This window comes from Lathyrus oleraceus, chromosome 4 (assembly GCF_024323335.1).
Source record: "Lathyrus oleraceus cultivar Zhongwan6 chromosome 4, CAAS_Psat_ZW6_1.0, whole genome shotgun sequence".
NCBI lineage: Eukaryota > Viridiplantae > Streptophyta > Magnoliopsida > Fabales > Fabaceae > Lathyrus > Lathyrus oleraceus.
In genome coordinates, this window is record NC_066582.1 from 127863853 (window position 1) to 127883783 (window position 19931).

General features: G+C 32.6%; 1 protein-coding gene and 1 pseudogene across 1 annotated transcript; one reads left to right on the forward strand and one right to left on the reverse strand.

Moving 5' to 3' along the window:
- Positions 1–5652: 5652 nt before the first annotated feature.
- On the forward strand, positions 5653–7390 carry LOC127074002 (28 kDa ribonucleoprotein, chloroplastic). Its single transcript, XM_051015256.1, has 4 exons — positions 5653–6512; positions 6604–6688; positions 6785–7060; positions 7152–7390. Exons 2-4 carry the CDS (start codon positions 6668–6670, stop codon positions 7212–7214), a joined length of 360 nt encoding a protein of 119 aa, XP_050871213.1. The 5' UTR covers positions 5653–6512; positions 6604–6667; the 3' UTR covers positions 7215–7390.
- A 3628-nt stretch (positions 7391–11018) lies between these two features.
- Positions 11019–14409, reverse strand: LOC127074003 (subtilisin-like protease SBT5.3; annotated as a pseudogene).
- Between the last annotated feature and the right edge of the window lie 5522 nt (positions 14410–19931).

Genomic DNA, 19931 nt, shown 5'->3' on the forward strand with positions numbered 1-19931 from the left:
GATAATATTAAAATAAACCCTAAGTTATTATTCCATACCATTTTGGGATGTCTATACGATTCAACGCAATGATATCTCTCATAAATCTCAATACAAAAAATCCGCAATCGACCGAATTATTTTGCTGAGGACACTACACAGAAAAACAAACAATATATATATAGTTAATTTCTTACAAACACTATTATAAGCAAAAAAACAAACACTATTATAAGCAAAAATAAGATACTTAATATATACCTGAACTCTGACCCAGGTAATGTCCTTCCTAATGCGGTAATTCTTTTTCGATCTAAATTTTATTATTGCCCTAACAAAATAAAAACGTATATTGAGATCAATCTGACAGACATAATTAAATATAGAAATACACACGAATATTTAGGGGAATTTCACTTACGTGTCAACCGTCTTCTTCAAACCCGAATATTTACTCCAATCACCCGATAACGAATCGAGATAATACACTATTAGTCTCGAAAGATCCATAGCAACCAACACCCAGTGACCACTGTAAAATAAAACAAAAATTTAGATGAATGAAATTTTCTACGTAAAAGATATACATAGATTAGAATGAAATTATTAGAAAGAAAATCTAACTCGTTGCCAGAATTAAACGGTAAAAAATACAAACTGCGTGTAGTATTATCGCCGGCCGCCATGAATCTATCGACTAGATCATTCTTTACGGATGTTGGATTTTTCGATATTAACGTTGCGTTGACACGGGAAGCAGCAATAAAATTGAAACGGTTACACAATTCAGTTCCCCGCATCAATTTGTCATACATATACCTTAAATAGAAACATAATAAATATTAGACTACTCATTGAAATGTGTAAATAAATTGTTCAACTAAGTAAATTATAGATTGATCGGAGTACCATATGTATGTATGAATGATAGCGATGCCCAATTCGTCGTGCTCAAAAAGTTGTTGCATGTCCTCCTTTGCAATTATTTCGAAATGAGCTTTTCCGAAAACACCTTCATCAAAATCTATACTACGAATGGACCCGTCCATAATATCGGACTCTTCCACCATTTTCTCAAGACGCATCATAATTTGAGATTTTGTCCCGGCCGTCGTTGGAATATCCTTCGTTGGAATATCCTTACCATCGCTTTTCAACTTTCGACCGGGAACCTAAAAATTCATATAAAATAAATCATTACTTTTTGTGATGCAAAAGAATCGTTGTGTATATAATTCAATGGGTATATATATTTGTACCTCTTTTTGAGATGCAACTGACTCGATGCGTCTTGAAATCCCTTTACCAGCTTTAGGGGTGGGTCTTGTAGGAGTCTAACATTACCATGTAATAAGGATTGATTAAATATCATAATTGTAGCTGAATTGAAATGTGAATACTAAATATTCATAATCATTTAGAACATATATACCTCGGCATCAGGGAAAATTAGATCTGACGGCCAACCAACAAAGGATCCGACTGCATCTCGCATCAACGTTGTCTCTGAAACAACGTCGGGTAATGGTAGACGGGCGTCCGTATCTAATACGAGGTCAACCGAAACTTTCATAAATCCCACCGGGAGGGGATTATGGTGAAGTAATTCACCCGAAGTATTGTGCACTTTTCCCTTGCCAACCATGCGATAAGTTGGTGACGATAGATACAGCTGACAAGGTGAAATGCCCTAAACCAATAATAAATGTTATTGTTAACTTGTATATGTGTCAAGTAAAAAAGTGCTATTTTAATTTCATAATAACATATATAATTACCTCGGGAAATTTCGGTTGATGATTGATACTAGCTCGGTCACTAGTATCTTTTGCCTCGGAAGCGCACCTTTCCTCTCTATACCTTGCATTCTCGTTTTGCAGTTGGAGTACTTGTGCCCTTAACTCCGCCAAGGTCTCCATCACCTCTTTGTTGGTAGGATTTTTTGTTTGGTTTTTTTATAAAATGACGACGGAGTCACACCAAAACCCTTACCCCTCACACGACCGGAATACTCAGGAACATTTAGTACTCGACTAAGTACGCTCCTGCAATCCTGGACCTCGGTTGAAGGTACGGTTTGGGATAAAGTCTCCTGAAATATTATTAGAGGAGATTAAAAATGAATTATATGTCTAACAAAATTTTCGATATAATTAAAGAAATAATGTTACATATACTTACACATTCGTCATAAACATTTTGGACCGCTTCAACGACAGCCCCATCCTTCCCAACCCGAGCAGCCTTCCATAATACGTGGTCCGGAAGAGATGTTGCGTCACTTTTCTCCTCGGCTAGCTACACATTGAATTAGATTATAAGATCATCAATTATAACATATTGTGACAATGTATAAGCTCATAGCATTTGAATATACTCACAATTCTTTGTTGTAACCGTGCATAACCCGTACGCCCTTTTTTGTACGGATACGCGGGTTTTGATGCCCTTTTCCTATTTATGTCGCTTACTTCCTGGATAAAAAAGTTTAAGGCATATTAGAACCAAGTAACTTAACAATTGTATAATACCATAATTAATAGACATTACATGGAATTTTTCGTTTCTTCGTTTGGCGACAAAGTTATCCCATTCATCGGCTGAAATAATCTCGGCATACTTCATTGGCCGTTCTCCTTCAACAAATTTTCCTTCCTCATCCTTGAGAAATTTGTTGCACAAAAAGGATCGAAATCCTCAGAGTCTTTTTCTGGCCAATTGAATACAATATTTTTGCCGGCTTTCATCGATGTGAAATGATCTCTAAAAAACATACAAATGGAGTGTGTTATTATAAAGTAATATTATAACAATATATGGTTAACAAATAGTCAACAAAAAAAACATATAACAATATATGGTAAGTACCTGTATCTCCGACCATATTTTTTCCTTGCCAACCTTCAAGTCCGGACTTCTCCAATTATCACATGTAATCGGAATATGTTGGCGAACAAGGAAACCAATGTAACTTGCCAACATTGAACTGTTAGGCTCAATTAGTTGGTCTTCAGCACTCCAATGTACTTCAAATTTTACACCCTTGTCTCTTGCACGAATGATTGACTTCATAACAGTCAATCCTCGTTTGATTTCTTTTTCAACATTATTACGTGATTCATTCGCGGCATGGGTATCGTCTTGGTTAGCCATTTTATCTGTAATATAGAAATGATTCAATAAGACCCAAGTAAGACAATGATTCAATACGTGAACACATTTACTGCATGCACAAACTTACTGCATACACATTTACTCACACACACCTACTGCATGCAAAAGACCAATGCAAACTTATGGTGTTTGGAACATGAACAAACTTGCATCCATAATCATCAAACTTCCAAGCACAAGCTCAAACACACTTCAAATATATCAGTTTTCAATCAGAAATAAAAACTCAGTTTGCCCTAAACAACATTAATCAACATAATGCACAAAATGAAAAACTAAGTTTAGAAAATGCCCTAATCAAACACATGAAGAAAGTGAACGGTAACGATGGAGAAGAGAAATACCTTAAAGGTGACGGTAACGATGGAGAAGAAAGTGAACAGTGACGGTGGAAGAGGTTAACGCAGTGAACGTGAACGGTGAGGGAGGGAGAACGAACGGCGACGATGACGGTGAGGGAGGGAGAACGAACGGAGGACGAGAGTAATCGCAGTTGAGAGAAAACCCAGTTACGTAAACGAAATAGCTTATAGAGAGGGAAAATAAAGAGACATGCAGTATATGTTATAATTTTAATGTTTACTAAAGGGGACCTTAGAGGGCGCTTTTTTTAAAAAAAACGCCCTCTAAAGGGGGCCTAAGAGGGCGCTTCTGAAAGCGCTCTCTAAGGCTTTCCAAAAGTGCCTTCTAAACTGGAAATGTACATGGACTTAGAGAGCGATTTTTCAAAAGCGCCCTCTAAGGGTAACCTTAGAGGGCGCTTTCACAAAAGCGCCCTCTATTGTTGTCCCTCCATTTTTTTTTTGGCTTCACTTTAGAGGGCGCTTTGTTACAAAAGCGCCCTCTAAAGGGGGGCCTAAGAGGGCGCTTCTAAAAGCGCTCTCTAAGGCTTTCCAAAAGCGCCTTATAAACTGGAAATGTACATGGACATAGAGAGCGCTTTTTTAGAAGCGCCCTCTAAGGTTACCCTTAGAGGGCGCTTTCAATAAAGCGTCCTCTATTGGTGTCCCTCCATTTCCTCATTATTTTTTCGCTTCACTTTAGAGTGCGCTTTGTTACAAAAGCGCCCTCTAAAGTGCGCTGTCTATTCTAATAGTATGCTCCTTATTTTTTCTCTTCACTTTAGAGTGCGCTTTTGTAATAAAGCGCCCTCTAAGGGGCGCTGTCTATTCCAGTTTTTGGCGTAGTGTAGGAATAAGTAAGGCAAACAAGTAATACCTAAGATTCGTGCTTCCAAGCAACTGGAAGAAGGCGCAAAAACCTGGACAATAATCTTAAAGAAATGGGAACGAGGGTCGAAAATGATGAGCAAAGAAACAACGAAAGTTGGGGTTTTATGGAAAGAAATTTAAAAAGGTTAGGAAACCCTATCGAATTAGAGACATGATGGCAATTGGCTTCCCAATAAGAGTCATCATGACAAGGAGAGAAGGATATATGACAATACGGTCATCATCATTACTCTTGAAAAACCCATTTTCACACGTTAGTGGATCACAAGGTGACCGTTGGGTTAAACCAAATCGGATGGAGGTATGACCCATTCAAGGAGAAAGAATTCCGAGACTTTCTGTCTGAACAATTCATCTCGTTGGGCCTTGTGATCGAGTGACTTATGTATATCCCGAAATTCTCAAAGTCGAGTTATAAGTCATTGGGGCCGAGTATGGAAAAGTCGGTATGTCGGGTACTTGCAGAAAGTAACAAGTACCGATTTACATATGAGATAAGTAGGAGTCAGGGTTGTATGGTTCTCAGAGACATATTTTCGGACGGTGTGTATAATCGGTTTAACATCTATAGGATAGTACCATGGTTGCATGGGAGTTACATAAAATATTAAAGAGGACGTTACATGATAATGATGAGGACGACAGACGTTATGATCATTATTTAATCACGAAACTTGAGAGGACACTTCTTAATGATCTTAGGAAGTAAGATGGGTATAAAATGAATCTCCATTGAGGAACAAGGAAAGAGCGCACAACAACATAAGCAATCAAGAACACCCCATTTTCATTACATTTATGGTCTCACTTAACTTGCTTCTATGACATTATCTAAAAGTATTTATCAGGAACAAAAATGTATATATAAAGAGGCACTAAAATTTATAGTTAAAATGAATTTTATATATATATATATATATATATATAATATATATATATATATAATTATATATATATATATATATATATATATATATTATATAATATATATTATTATATATATATATATATATATATATATATATATATATTGTTAAGAGAATACAACATATAACCTGAAAAACAGACACAATAGGTGACTTTCTACCGGATAACACAAACCAATCAAAGAGTTGACAAAAGGGAAAACAACCACCAAAGCAAGAGAATAAAGGTAAAGGTTCGATAAATAATTGAACAGAAGCACCAAAGCAAAGAAACAAGGGAGATATCCCTAAAACTAATTACAACTTCCATATAAATAACAAGTCACACCAAAGAGAAGACACTCAAATTACTATTCGGTCAGATGCAACATAGAATTCTCAAACTAGACAAGGAGTTATCCATGGACCTAACAAGATACAATTTCCAAACATGACTATTATAGTCTGATCATATAAAACACAAGAGTCTCTCGAGCCAACCCCTTTAAGATCTGATAACCACTCCAGAAGGAAAAGAGTACACATGAGTGAAGTTAACTAATATTTTCAAAAGTAGATTTGGCCTCTCCTAACCAAATTTATGAGCTAAACAAAAAAATAGAGCAACTACTATAACCATAACCTCCATTGCGCTGCCACTATCTCCACCCCTTTTTGGTCATCCTCACCACCTTTTCTTGTTTTATTAATTTTCACCATATATAGAATCTTTTTCACCATAGCCTCTCTCTCTCTCTATGAATGACCTCCACATCTTGATCTTCACGTTTTCCATGATGAGCCTCAAAGTCAAATAATGTATCTTGGCCCATACCATGCATGCAGCGCTGGCTAGACCCACCACCTCCTTATCTACAAACTGATCCTTTAAACAATCATTTCTTATATGATTCTGATATGATATCTGCAATATTTATGTTTTCAATTATTGTATAATTTTGTCACCACTAATTCCAAGATAAAACCCTCCCACTTGTTCAATCAATTCAATTATATATATCTACTCATTATTTCACAGCACAGCCATAGACCATAGTGTCGTGCTCCCTTCTACTTCACTTCTCAAACCACTCATTCAGCTGTGCCTATGTCGATCCCTGAAAATTCGAATATCTTCGTCAGTAATTTGCCTCCTGAGCTTGAACTACTTGGGACACTGTTTAAACTTTTTGGGGAGGTCGGGAACGTACAGGGTGTTGAAGTGAGTCATTATCTTTTCAATTCCATATCATAGAGTATAATTGTGTATTATTAAGGATAGGTTGATTTTGTGGAATAAATTATAATTTCAGATAAAATATGGTGATACTCCGGACCAAACCTTTGGATGTATAACCATGAGTACAGTTGAAGGCTATGAACAAGTTCAGTGGCTATGTAAGTTTTCCTGTTTATATTTATTCATGTGTTATGTGGTTTGATTGATTAATATTAACATTAACATTAACAATTCTTGTTTAATTTGTGTGACAGGAACTTGATGGAAAATTGTTGAGTGTTAGTAAGGAGGAACCAATCAGAGAAGAGCCGAAGAAGCCAACATATCCTCGTGCATATAGTTCATCATCACCGAATATTATCTGCGTTGAGAACTTGCTCGAGGATAGGTTGGCAGACATGTTCAGTAGACATGGTAAAGTTGAAGATATTGAGATAAATTTTAAGGCGAGGTCTGGTAAATCAAGGGCCTATATTATAATGAACAATGAGTCTGATATGAATAATGTCATTGCTGCTATTAATGGTCATGTAAGGATCTTAACTTAACATGTTTTATAATATATAGATATGTTTGAGTTCTTACAAGGATTTGATGTATCATCCATTTTTTATATTGCAGAGTTTGGATGTTGGTTTAACCAAATTGCATGTTTATCCGTTAAGGCCCAAGGATGCGATGTAATCAGTACAATAAATATTCTACAAGTTTATGCTTCTGTCTAACTTTTCTCTTACTTCTTTCCTATTCATCTAATAAGGATGATTTAGAATCATATATTTGGTCTGAAATCACCGCTTTACTTTGTTTCTCTCTTGTTATAATTAAATAAAAGACATTCACATGTAACCAATTTTTCATTCGTGTTTCTCTATAATCTCTTCATTTTGATTAGATATGTTGTTTGATTTCCGGTCCTGTTACAGTGTTTTCATTCATAATTTTGTGGGTCAATGTTACGTATACACAAGTATCAATAGTTTTGCCACTTGAGTTTGTCACAATTCTATACATTTAGGGCCCATTTCTAAAGGTTTTGAAAAACAATTTTATGATTTTTTAAAATTAAAAAACAAAAAACTTGTTTGATATATTTGTTTCTCAAAACTATTTCTAAAAATATTTTTAAAATTCAGTGTTTTAAAATCTAAAAAACTCAAACTATCAAAATATGTTTTGATTTTTAATTTTCATTTTTTACTTTTAATTTTCAATTGAGGTAAGCTGGAAAAAAAATACTAATCGGATTATAGTAATTACTTGCAATATTTTTTAATTGTAATATTTCACTCTCAATCTATTGTCAATCCTCATATATTGTTAATGAAAATTAAAATTTCCACTCTCAATTATTCTCTCTTTAATTAATCCTCGTTAAGTGAATAAACCAACACTCAAATATAATTTTTATATATTAAGTGAATTGTATATTTTTTTATTAATTATTAAAAATATTTTAATAAACTTAAATATATATTAGCTGAATTTTAATATTTTCAAAAGATATATCACAATTATTTTTATTTAGTAAAATAGATTTTTAAAATATAGATTATCAAACAAGCTATATTGTCCTATTTTAAAAAAACCGTTTTTACCAATTATACTATCAAACATATTTTTTCACTTTTTAATTTTCAAAACAGTTTTCAAAAATTGAATAACCAAATGAATTATTTTTATTTTATTTTCCCAAAAACAAATTTATAAAATAGATTTGTAAAACAGATTTTAAAAACTAAAATTGAGAAGAGATCCAAACAGACCCTTATTGTTTTATGCTATTAAACCGGATGTTTTGAATTTGTATCTAATACTATTCAATTGGATGGTACGGATTTGTTTACAAATTCATTCATTTTAGTTTAGGCAATGTTGAATTTGTATATCTTTTATTTATTCTATAAATTTAAATAAATTTATTTTGTGGTGGTACTATTACAAATACTATATTTTATGATAAAGTTATTGAAAAATCGATGTTAAATGATCTGAAATGCGATATATATATATATATATATATATATATATATATATATATATTATATATATTATATATATATATATATATAGATAGATAGATAGATAGATAGATAGATAGATAGATAGATAGATAGATAGAGAGAGAGAGAGAGAGAGAGAGAGAGAGGTGGCAAAACGGGCCGCCCGTCCCGCTTAAAGTCCGCCAAGAATAGAACCTCCAACAAGTATTTATTTAAAATAGAAGTAGAATCATCAACAAGTATTAACTTTTAAATTTCAACAAACCAAAATAAATATTTAAGTTAAACCATCAAGCAATCATTAACATTTAACCATCAAGCAACCAAAGTTTAAGTTCAACCAATCAAAATCATAATAAGTATTAAGTACAACACCAAAGTTTAAGTTTAACCAACCAAAAACATAATAACATCGCCTAACAAAATAAGAGTGAAACACTCAAACTAACATCTAATCATCAAGGTCAAAAATATTAGATACACTTTTAGAACAAGTTGAACCTTCGTTTTCATCTTCGTTGTCATCTCCATTTCCATCTACATTATAAAACAATGAAATAAATTAAATGGTTAGAAAAAAATATTAAAAAACTAGTAGATAACTATATTCACATGCGTAATGGTTTCTCTAATCTTTTGCAAAGCACCATAAGCTACTTTAAGACCCTCTTGCGCAATTAGATTTAAGATATGTGCAAAACAACGGACATGAAAGAACTCCCCTTTACATAACAGCCAATTTTGCAAGGCTAATTGACTCTTCAAAGTTTGTTGTAGGACATCATTTGCAGAAGCATTATCCAGAGTAACGGTAAAAATCTTCTTCTCTATTCCCCAATCAACTCAAAACTCATATAATATATATATATATATATATATATATATATATATATATATTATATATATATTATATAATATATATATTATATATATTACTCTTTTGTTTTTATAAAATCAAGTTTTAGAATCAATTTTGTAATATACTATTAAAGCTGAAATTGTCTATTACTGTATGCAATTTGCGGAATAGGCACAGTATGTAATAAAGAAGAATAGATTTTAATAGACAATCAATTTCAGTAATAGACAATCAATTACAGTAATAGACAATCAATTACAGTAATAGACAATGTATGTAATAAATAATGTATGAAAGAAGAATCCAGAGTGGAGGTTGAAAGAGATTCATCGCTAGCAAGACGACGATAGTGTGAAAAGGATTTCTACAATACTATTGATGTTGTGAGAAAAATTTAGATCTTTTACTCATTTGTAATTTTTTTTAATGGATAATATTATTAGACTATAAACCTTTTTTTTTTTAAAATGGGTCATGGACATTTTTTAGGTAGTTATTTTTTCAATTTATTTTAACGGGATAGCGAATCAACCCCGCCCCATTATGTATTTCGTCCGCGGGTATTGGATGCACGGGCGAAACAGTTAGGTGGACTCAAAATCCCAACCCAACCTATCATTTTTTGGCGGGTGCACCGGACGGCCCAGCGGGCCCCGATCTGTTTTGCCACCTATATATATATATATTATATATATATATATATATATATATATTATATAATATATATATATATATATATATATATATATATTATATATATATATATATATATATATATATATATATATATATATATATATATAAAATCTTTTAGCTCAGTTTTTGAGGAAAATCAACATAAAATATTATTCAATGTTTGAGGTTTCGATTCCCATCTCCTGCAACTTTATGTTTTATTTACAATTAAAAATGTGTGTTTATTTTTTTATACAATTTACGTCGGATATTATCCCTCGGTTGTTGAAGATAAACGAGATAAAAACTCTAAAAACATTTATTATTATTTCAGAATTATAATGTTTCGTCTGATTCATATTTTGCGCCCTAGCGAACGAAATGAACTCATTCTTCTCCAGCAAATGAAGGAGTTTCTCAAGACTTAGAACCACCACCCTTTTTCTCCCTGAGTTAGTAAACTCGAATTCTTCTTTGTTGAGCCTCTCGTCACATTTTCGATATGTACAAATTCTCCATTACTGTTGTCGTCGTTGTAAGACCCTTCTAAACCCCACCTACAATTATCGGATATTTGAATTAAAACCACAACCACGAAGGTGTCATACACATCAGAAAGACATCTTGCCCCGTAACACGGGTTAGAACAAAATATTTTATACCTATCATCTCATGCTCAATTCCATCTTAAAGTATAATCACAACTGTTGATATTGTTGTATTAAATTTATAATAAATTTTTAAAAAATATTATTAAATTGTGAACTTATAACTGTGTATGTCATATCTATAAATTTAATTTTAAATTATTAATTAATTTAATAAATTGTTTTACCGTAAATTTAACTGATTGAACAAATTAAATCTTAAATAAAAAATTTCACCGATTTAACATCCGATCCCATTTTAAAAACATTGAATGATATAATTCAAGTCATCGTAAAAATAACATTAAAAGAAGAATGATATCATTTTCATAACCTTAAAACAACCTTAACACAAACATGTCCCTTTATTGAAAGCGGTATCAAAAGAGAGGCACAACTCTATCAAAGTGCATGAAATATCAACCTAATCTTGGAACGTTACTGTAATAGGAGTCCCAACACGATGCTTTCCGTTGGTCCAAATCAGCTTCCCAAAGGAATAATAAGTAAAAGATACATCCCCTGACTTCTTTGTGAATGTAACCTTGAACTCTCTTTTTTCACCCTTATGTGTAAATCTTAATATCTTTGGCTGAACTGTGACTAGAAAATATGGGGGTTCCTGAATCTCCGCTATATACTCACCTGGGGATCCAACATTGGTAATCGTTCGAGTCACACTCAAAGACTGTCCAGTTTTAATTTCAGGAATTGTGATGGATGGATAATTGAAGTTTGCCAAACTAAAAGATTTTGGACAAGTGTAAGGCTTTCCGTAGAACACTTTAAGTTGATCACTGGTGTATTTGCGACTACATAAATAGTTCAAATAATCAGTAACGTTAAGGTCGTATACAAGGCCAGGATCTACCGCGAGATTAGGTTGAATGTGCCCCGCACCATATTCAAAAGGAGTTGCCTTATCATGTGATGAATCCATTATATCCACTCCGTTGTTGGTTTTTGTTGTTGCTGTAAAAAGTGTAAATTCTATAAATAAAACAGCATATGAATCGGGATTTTAATAGCGCTTAAAAAGCGCTTTCATAGATAGCCAACTAATAATAGCGGAGCTTTTATAGCGCTATTAAAAAGAATTCCATGATCTAATTTAATTTGATTACCTGTGGTCATGATTGCTGACTTGATAGCGGCTGGACTCCAATCAGGATGAAGAGATTTAATCAGTCCGACTAGTCCAGCAACATGAGGACATGACATTGAAGTTCCTGACGCAGGAGCGAAAGGAATTCTACGCTTATCAGATGGTTGATTTGTCGGAGAGGTAGCTAGAGAACGCCTGGTGCAGTGATGTCAGGCTGAAATTTAGAGAATAAATATACAATTACATTCGAAATTCATTTTTAAAAAATGTAAATAATAATTGTGACAGTTTCAATAAACCTTAAGGATTGAACGGTCAAGGGGATTTGGGCCTCTCGAGGAAAATGAAGCCATCATTGGAGTGTTCTTTATGTCCAATTGTGTTTCAACTTTAGTAATGGAAGCCACAGGAGACCTAGTCAATATATGTATGAAATGTAAAATTCTATCTGTGTGAATAATCGAGTGTTTAATATCAAAGACATGATGAGAACACTTACTTTGTCTCCATGATGTAATTACCAATGAGATTGCCATATTTATCGGCAACATGTGTAGCGGGAAGAACATGAGGATCCGCTATAACTTCATATTTCTGATCGGAGTTATCCAATATCATTCCAACAGCACCTACACGAGAAGCTTGCACACCCTTGTCAACTCTAGCAGTAACCCCTCGAAGACATACAAGTATTTTTCCTTTAACTTTTTTTGGATCAAGAGATCCTTCTTTGCAACGCATGCTACAAAAATTAAATTGATTAGAATGTACCCTAAATATTTGGAAATTTAAACTTGAAAAGAAAAGAAAAAAAAAATATTCTTACGCATTATCAATCAAATATGTCTTGTCATCAAACATGGCATCTGCACCAAGAATTAATGGATAGAACTTGTTAGGTGGTAAGTTCAACTCTGAAAGACTAGCTCCCTAAAAAATAAACATAGGAAACAATTGTGTTAAGCATGCAGTACTAAAAATGAAGCGCACAAAATGGGGTAGCTATATTCATATATACCTTGTATGTTTTATTGTTACCAAGAATAACATAATTTGCAAAGTCTCTATCAATTGTGCTAGCAGCAACTGTGATAGTCCATGGTTCGACATTTACTACAGGCGCCTTATGAGGTCCTGAATTTCCTCCCGAAGTCACAACAGTGATGTTGTTGGCAATTGCATGGAAGGAACCTATGGAAAGACCACTTGAAAAAAACTCTACCGCAAAATCTCCACCCAAGGACACAGAAAGAACATCAACACCATCACCTATGGCAGCTTCAAAACCAGCCAAAATATCAGCTTCACTACATCCTTCCCAACAGACCTTATAGGCTGCAACTCTAGCTTTCGGTGATCCACCACTTGCTGTTCCATTTCCGAAGCCCAATACATTAGCTCCCGCAACAAAATTACCTCCAGCAGTTGACAAAGTATGCGTGCCATGACCATTGAGGTCGCGTGCGCTATTGAAGGTTACATTTGCCACTCCGGGCTCTGCCTGATAGCCTTTATAAAAATATTTTGCTCCTATGAGTTTCCTACAAATGTATCAAATCATGTATTAGCAGTCAAGTTATATTATGTGAAATGTACAAGAAATTATTGAGAGTAAAAGACCTGTTGCAATAAAATTTATCTGGATTTCCTTTGGCAACTTGACAAATTCCTTTCCACTTTTTTGGAATTGGCCCATACCCTTCATCACTAAAACTCTTGGATTCCGGCCAAACACCTATCATAACTCACAATATCAATATTTTGAGGCATAGCACACCAATTAAAACTGTTGCAATTAATTCATATTTTATTACCAGTGTCCAAATTTCCAATAATGATGTCTTCACCCAATGATTTTTTCCATGCTGAATCGTTAGCAAATCCACTGCCGGTCTCTAACCCGAGGAAATTCCACGATCGGGTCGTGTGTAGTTCATATCTTTTATTTAAAAACATTGATACAACATTTGGATCTTCTGTACTCACAAAAAAAAATTAATGTATAGCATCAATTAGAATTTTTTTGTAATATGTAAGATAAATCCATGAATTAATTACATAACTACATACTTGCAATCTTTGTTGCTTCATCTTCTTCAAGTATTGCAGCAAAGCCATTAATATATTTATTGTAAGAGTAAAATATTGCTTCTTCGGCCTTCTTAGTACTGTGAATAAAAAAAATTATTTCATATGAACCACACCATCTAATTCACATAATTTTGAGGCGGTGTAGTTACGTACCTTCCAAGGTAAGATCCAAGTAAATCATAGTGAGAGTTTGTGACAGATTCAGAATCAAGTAATGAAGGATTTGAACCGAAAGAATGTGATCCTAAATATACAATATAGGACTGTGATAAAAAATAAAAACATGAATTATCGTTAAACAGTCAAATATGAATATCAGATTCATTAATAATGTAACATTCAGAAAAAGCTTGCCTGTTTAATTGCAAGGGTATGTTGCAGAAAAACAAAAAGAAGAAGTGATATTAACATGTGACAAATGGATGATGACATTGTTTTCTCATGAATAATGCTTGATTTCCTAACTTTTATAACTTAGTTCTGGGAATGTTTTCAACTCAATCTCATTTGAAAAACAGCTACGAGTTTGTAATATATAGAATTAGCTATTGTGGTAAAGTTCATTGACTTTTTTTTTTGCACATTTATGTAAAATAAATATGTTTTATATTTTATATTATTTTAAGCTAAAAGTTACTAATAATTATTTTGAAACAATGTACTACATCTGTTTTTATAATAAATATCTCTTTAAAAAAATACTTTCCATGATTATTTCCTAAAACACATTATGCATCAAAAAAATTTAAAAAAAGACTTTCCGGGACTTTAATTTATCATTTTAAAAGTTAATGTATATACTTTAACTTTAAAGTTTTATTAAATTAAATATCTTTAAAAAAATACCATTTATTTATTTTTAAAAAAACACATATATCCGTTCTTGACTTTTTTTTCACATTTATGTCAAATAAATATATTTTATATTTTATATTATTTTAAGCTAAAAAATTCTAATAATTATTTTGCAACAATGTACTACTCTGTTTTTATAATAAATATTTCTTTAAAAAAAAGACTTTCCATGATTATTTCCTAAAAAACATTATGCATCAAAAAATAATATTTAAAAGAATTTCCAGGACTTAAATTTATCATTTTAAAAAGTTAATGTATATGTTTTAACTTTAAAGTTTTATTAAATTAAATATTTTAAAAAAAAATACCATTTATTTATTAAAAAAATAAATATATCGGTTCTTGACTTTTTTTTTGCACATTTATATAAAATAATTATATTTTATATTTTATATTTTTTAAAGCTAAAAAATACTAATAATTATTTTGAAACAATGTACTACTCTGTTTTTATAATAAATATTTCTTAAAAAAAAGACTTTCCATGATTATTTCCTAAAATATATTATGCATCAAAAAAAATTTAAAAAAAAGATTTTCGAGGACTTAAATTTATCATTTAAAAAAGTTAATGTATATACTTTAACTTTAAAATTTATTAAATTAAATATTTTTAAAAAATACCATTTATTTATTAAAAAAACACATATATCCATTCTTGACTTTTGAACAATGTTTTAAGAAAATAATATATTTTTAAAATTTGTATCATATATATATATATATATATATATATATATATATATATATATATACCTTAAACATCCATACTACCGGCTTGAGCAAAAATAGTAGCTCTACCAATGAGAAACTCATAAGTCAACCCAAGAATCCCTTCTTTCTTCACCAAATGAGCTTCAATATCATATTTCTTCAGATGAAGAGCTTCAGCTATGACATGAGATCTCAGGATCTCATCCAATCCACTGAAAGGTACCTTGTAATATACGGATATGCCCAAGAATTAACATACTCCTCCAACATGGGTACAAGCTTATAGTCGAAAAAAGTGAAGCACTGATAAAGAGGGTCATAGAACTGAACCAAAACACTCAAAAGTCCTTCAACCACATCAGTAGATAATACAAACAAAAGTCCCCCATGACGTTGCTTGAAGTTCAAGGGATCTAGTACAAAGGATGACAACTTCCTTAGCTCTTTCAAATCAGGACATTTGAAACTGTATTTCTTAGAGTTCCTTCGTCCACAATCCATGGCCTGAAAATATTTGCAAACAAGACCTTAGTTTCCTTGAAATTATTTTCTGTGATGAATGTCATGATGCACATGTGTGCATGAATGCAACAATCCAACACAAGGAATTAGACACAAGGCAAACACAAACAAATGTCAAGGGATGGATCAAGTCATCATCAAGATCAATCATCCATTTTGGTGGATTATGATTTTCACCTTATCAACACCCAAGTTCCATTGATATTGACAAGACTTGACCGGATCAACTAAGAATCAAAGGGTTTGTTGCGATTCACGAGCATGGAGTCGGGTTAAGAACCATCCCAAAGGAGTGTACTAAGGGTAAAAACCTATAGATCATGTTCTATAAAAGGTACCAGAGTTTTGATCCCATCTATCAGATACTATAGGTTAGGATGACTGACTCATCAACCCATAGTATTCTCAAGAGAAATTCGTCTGAGTTTAGTATCGCGTAACAATTATTATCAAGTCTACACTTGAACAGTCTCCACACCACGTCCTGAATAGACCAAGTTGGGTTAAATGTTTTATGTTCCTCATCTTCTCGGACCCCAAATTTAGAGAAAGTAATGTCTATCCACGACTTACTCGTGTGACATCAGTAACTTCAAAGAGGTATCCACTGAGTGGGGGATCTCATGTCAACTCTTTCAGCACTACTCCTTAAAAGTCAACATGACCATACCACCCTCATATCTTAGATTGCACTCAAGTTCGGGTTAGAACTTATCTCACCACACAGAGATCACCAAGAACAACAGACAGAATATCACATAATAATATATACAAACAAACAATCAAATATACAAATATACACAAAAAAGTAGGCTAAACCCACTGAGGACTACTCCCCAGTAGAGTCGCCACTTAATTTATGTAGCGGTAAATTTATGACCATCAAGCTATGGATAAACTTGATGTCAATAAAACCAGAGTCGCCGCCGTGCTTTTATTATTTCCAAAGAAAAAGGGAAAAATATGAACAAAACCCAAAGATAAGAAGTTTTCAAATTAAAACAAATAAAATGTAAGAGATTACAGGTAAGGGGGTTGGTTACACAGAGGGAATGTGTTAGCACCCAAAGTGTCCTAGGTACTCCTAGGGAGCCCTTTTTTGTGTGTAAGTGATTTGGTCCAAATAATGTTTGATAAAAAAAATAGAGTGGGGATATGAGAAAAGAATTCATTAATTATATTTTTATGTTTGATAAGATCTTTGGTCTTATGCCTACGTACTAACATAAAAATGAGGGATCAAAACCTCGTAGTTTGTGGTAAAAATTTCAAAGAAGTTGGTGAATTGATTTTAATCAAAAGTTTAATAGAAAAGGAACAAAAGGCCAAAGACTTGAATGAGGTTGTTAGTTATTTTTGTCATTTTGAAATTAAAGTCAATATTGTTAAGTTCATTCATAAACTTGTTTAAGAAAATATTTTAAAACTCATTGGCATAAGGCCAAAGTTTCTAATCATTAAAACTTGTCTAAGTTAGAAAACATAAACAAAGAAAGTTTTTGAAAAGAGGGAGAGATTTTGAAATTTAAGAAGTGGGAGGAGATGAAGGGATAATCCTAGACAAAAATTAAAAGTTAAGGGTTGAAAAGATCTGAGCAAAGGGATGCAATCCTATAGACAAGAATGTCATATAGAAACCCATTTTCCTTTGAACTTTTAGCAAGCAACAAGCAAAAGCAATATCCAAGAAAACCATATAAAGATCATGGCATGAAATAAAGATAGTCAGAATATCTAAGTAAGCAATCCAATAACTATATCTATAAAGTCCAATAGTCCACAAAAATGTTTTTTAGGTTTTTTGTTGTTATTATGTGTTTTAAGGTCCTAATACCACAAACAAAATCAAAACAAACAAACAATATATACAATCACAAGATATGACTCAAGTGAGCAAAGTGAAAAGGACTGAAACATAAACAAGTTGTATGAAATGTAAATGACAGATGAATGATAATTATACTGAAATCTAAATTGCATTAAGTAAATGATTTGAAAGTAAAGCAAAACTAATAAAGTGTTAGTCAAATATTAGTGAAGAGTTTTGATTGTTAAGTCATTCTTTGGAGAACACTCAACCATTCATTCACAAGCATGAATCCTTGAACCAAGACATCATCCATGAGAAGGGCTCCAACTTGAATAAATCAATAAGTATGCCACTAGCTCTCATGAAAGGAAAAAAGGTCAAGTCTTCACACAATGCCATGAAGAATGGTAGACTTACAATCTCACTTACAAGAATGTTATACCTTTTGGGACAGATTCAGTTATATGTTAAGCAATCGTAATTAGACTTATTTAGAAGTCACAACTATCTGAGGTCGGGGAATAAAAATATAGGTGTTAATGCATGTTAGATATTTGGTATAAATAACCAAACTCCTAAAACATATCACACACTAAAAAAAGGGAGGGACCTATCTCAGTCTGGCTCATGTTGATTCATCTTACACAAGGTCATTGATGAATCAACTAGCATTAGACATGAAGAGAATTCTTTGGTCAATGATGAATTGGGGAAGAATAGGGATGAAGATGAATAAGGAAGGGGGAATAGAAACCCAAATTGATCATATGAGGAATTTCATCTGATCAATACTATCCATTCATTTTGGGAGATGAAATGTACATTTCATCAATCCTCTAAATCCAGTAGTATTGGTCAAACAAAAGTCAAATCAACCATGCTCAAGGCCAAACAAAAAGTCAAACATCACAAGATCATAAAAATGGCTCAACATAATTTTCAAGCAATTATTCAATTAAAAATCAATTTAAAAATGAATAAAAATGCATTTTAAAATGGACAAAACCTCAAATTCCTTCAAAACACCAAATAAATTGCCAAGAGATTTATCCTAGGTCAAACAAGGTCAAAGGACCTTAGACCCAAAATTTCATGATTTTTGGAAAGTCAGAAGTATTTTTAAAATATTAAAAACAAATCAAAAATCATTTAATTCATGAAAAATATAAAAATTAATCCAAAAATAATAATTTTAATTCAAAATATAGAAGAGAAAAATATTTAAAGATTTTTGGTGAAAGTCCCATATTTTTTGGATTAAAAATGAAATTTATATGAATTAAACAAAATAAATGGACTAAATGAAAAATCAGAATTAAAAAAGAAAATAGAAAAAACGAGGGCCATCAGATCTCCCTCATTAATTGAGGTGGTAGATCTGATGGCCAAGCGTGCACATTCCACCTTAGTTTTCAGTCAATGCGGCACAAGCTTGGAAATCAAAACAAATGGCTAATATTTAAACATTTCAAATAGATCAAATGGCCGGGAGACGTGACAACACATCACCGGAGCCCTAGCTCCGGTTGTCTTCTCCGGTGGACCTCATTGGACTGGTCCACCACCAACCATCAAGAAAATGAAAAGTGAGGATATTATTTTAAAGAGAAAAAGCTCAGGAGCTCGAATCTGGCATCAATTTCACCTAATTCCAAATATATTGAGAGATATGAGGAATTGAATTTTGAGGTACACGATTTGAGTTGCTTCGATTTGACCTCAAAGCAACTTAATATTGTTGCCTACATTGATAGAACTTTAGACAACCAATAAACAAGTAGAATAGTGGAGAATTGAGTGAGAATCGAAGGCTTGAAGTTTTGGAAATCACCTTCGGGTAGCAGTGATTTGACTGGATCTTGATGCAATTCCAATTGGTTCTTCCTTCTTTTGCTTGCAGTGGTCAATTGAGATGAAAATGGCTATGAATCCTTGGAGTTCTTGTTCACAAACAGAAGTTGAATCAAGAACTCGATTTCAATGAAATCCTCAAGGAATTCTATGGAGTAGGGCTCTGAGTTTTCTTGACAAGACTTGGGCAGGGCGTCTCCCTCATTTCTGAGGAAATGCACTTGTATTTATAGGCTATGGAATTCAGTTTTGCACCATTTGAAAAT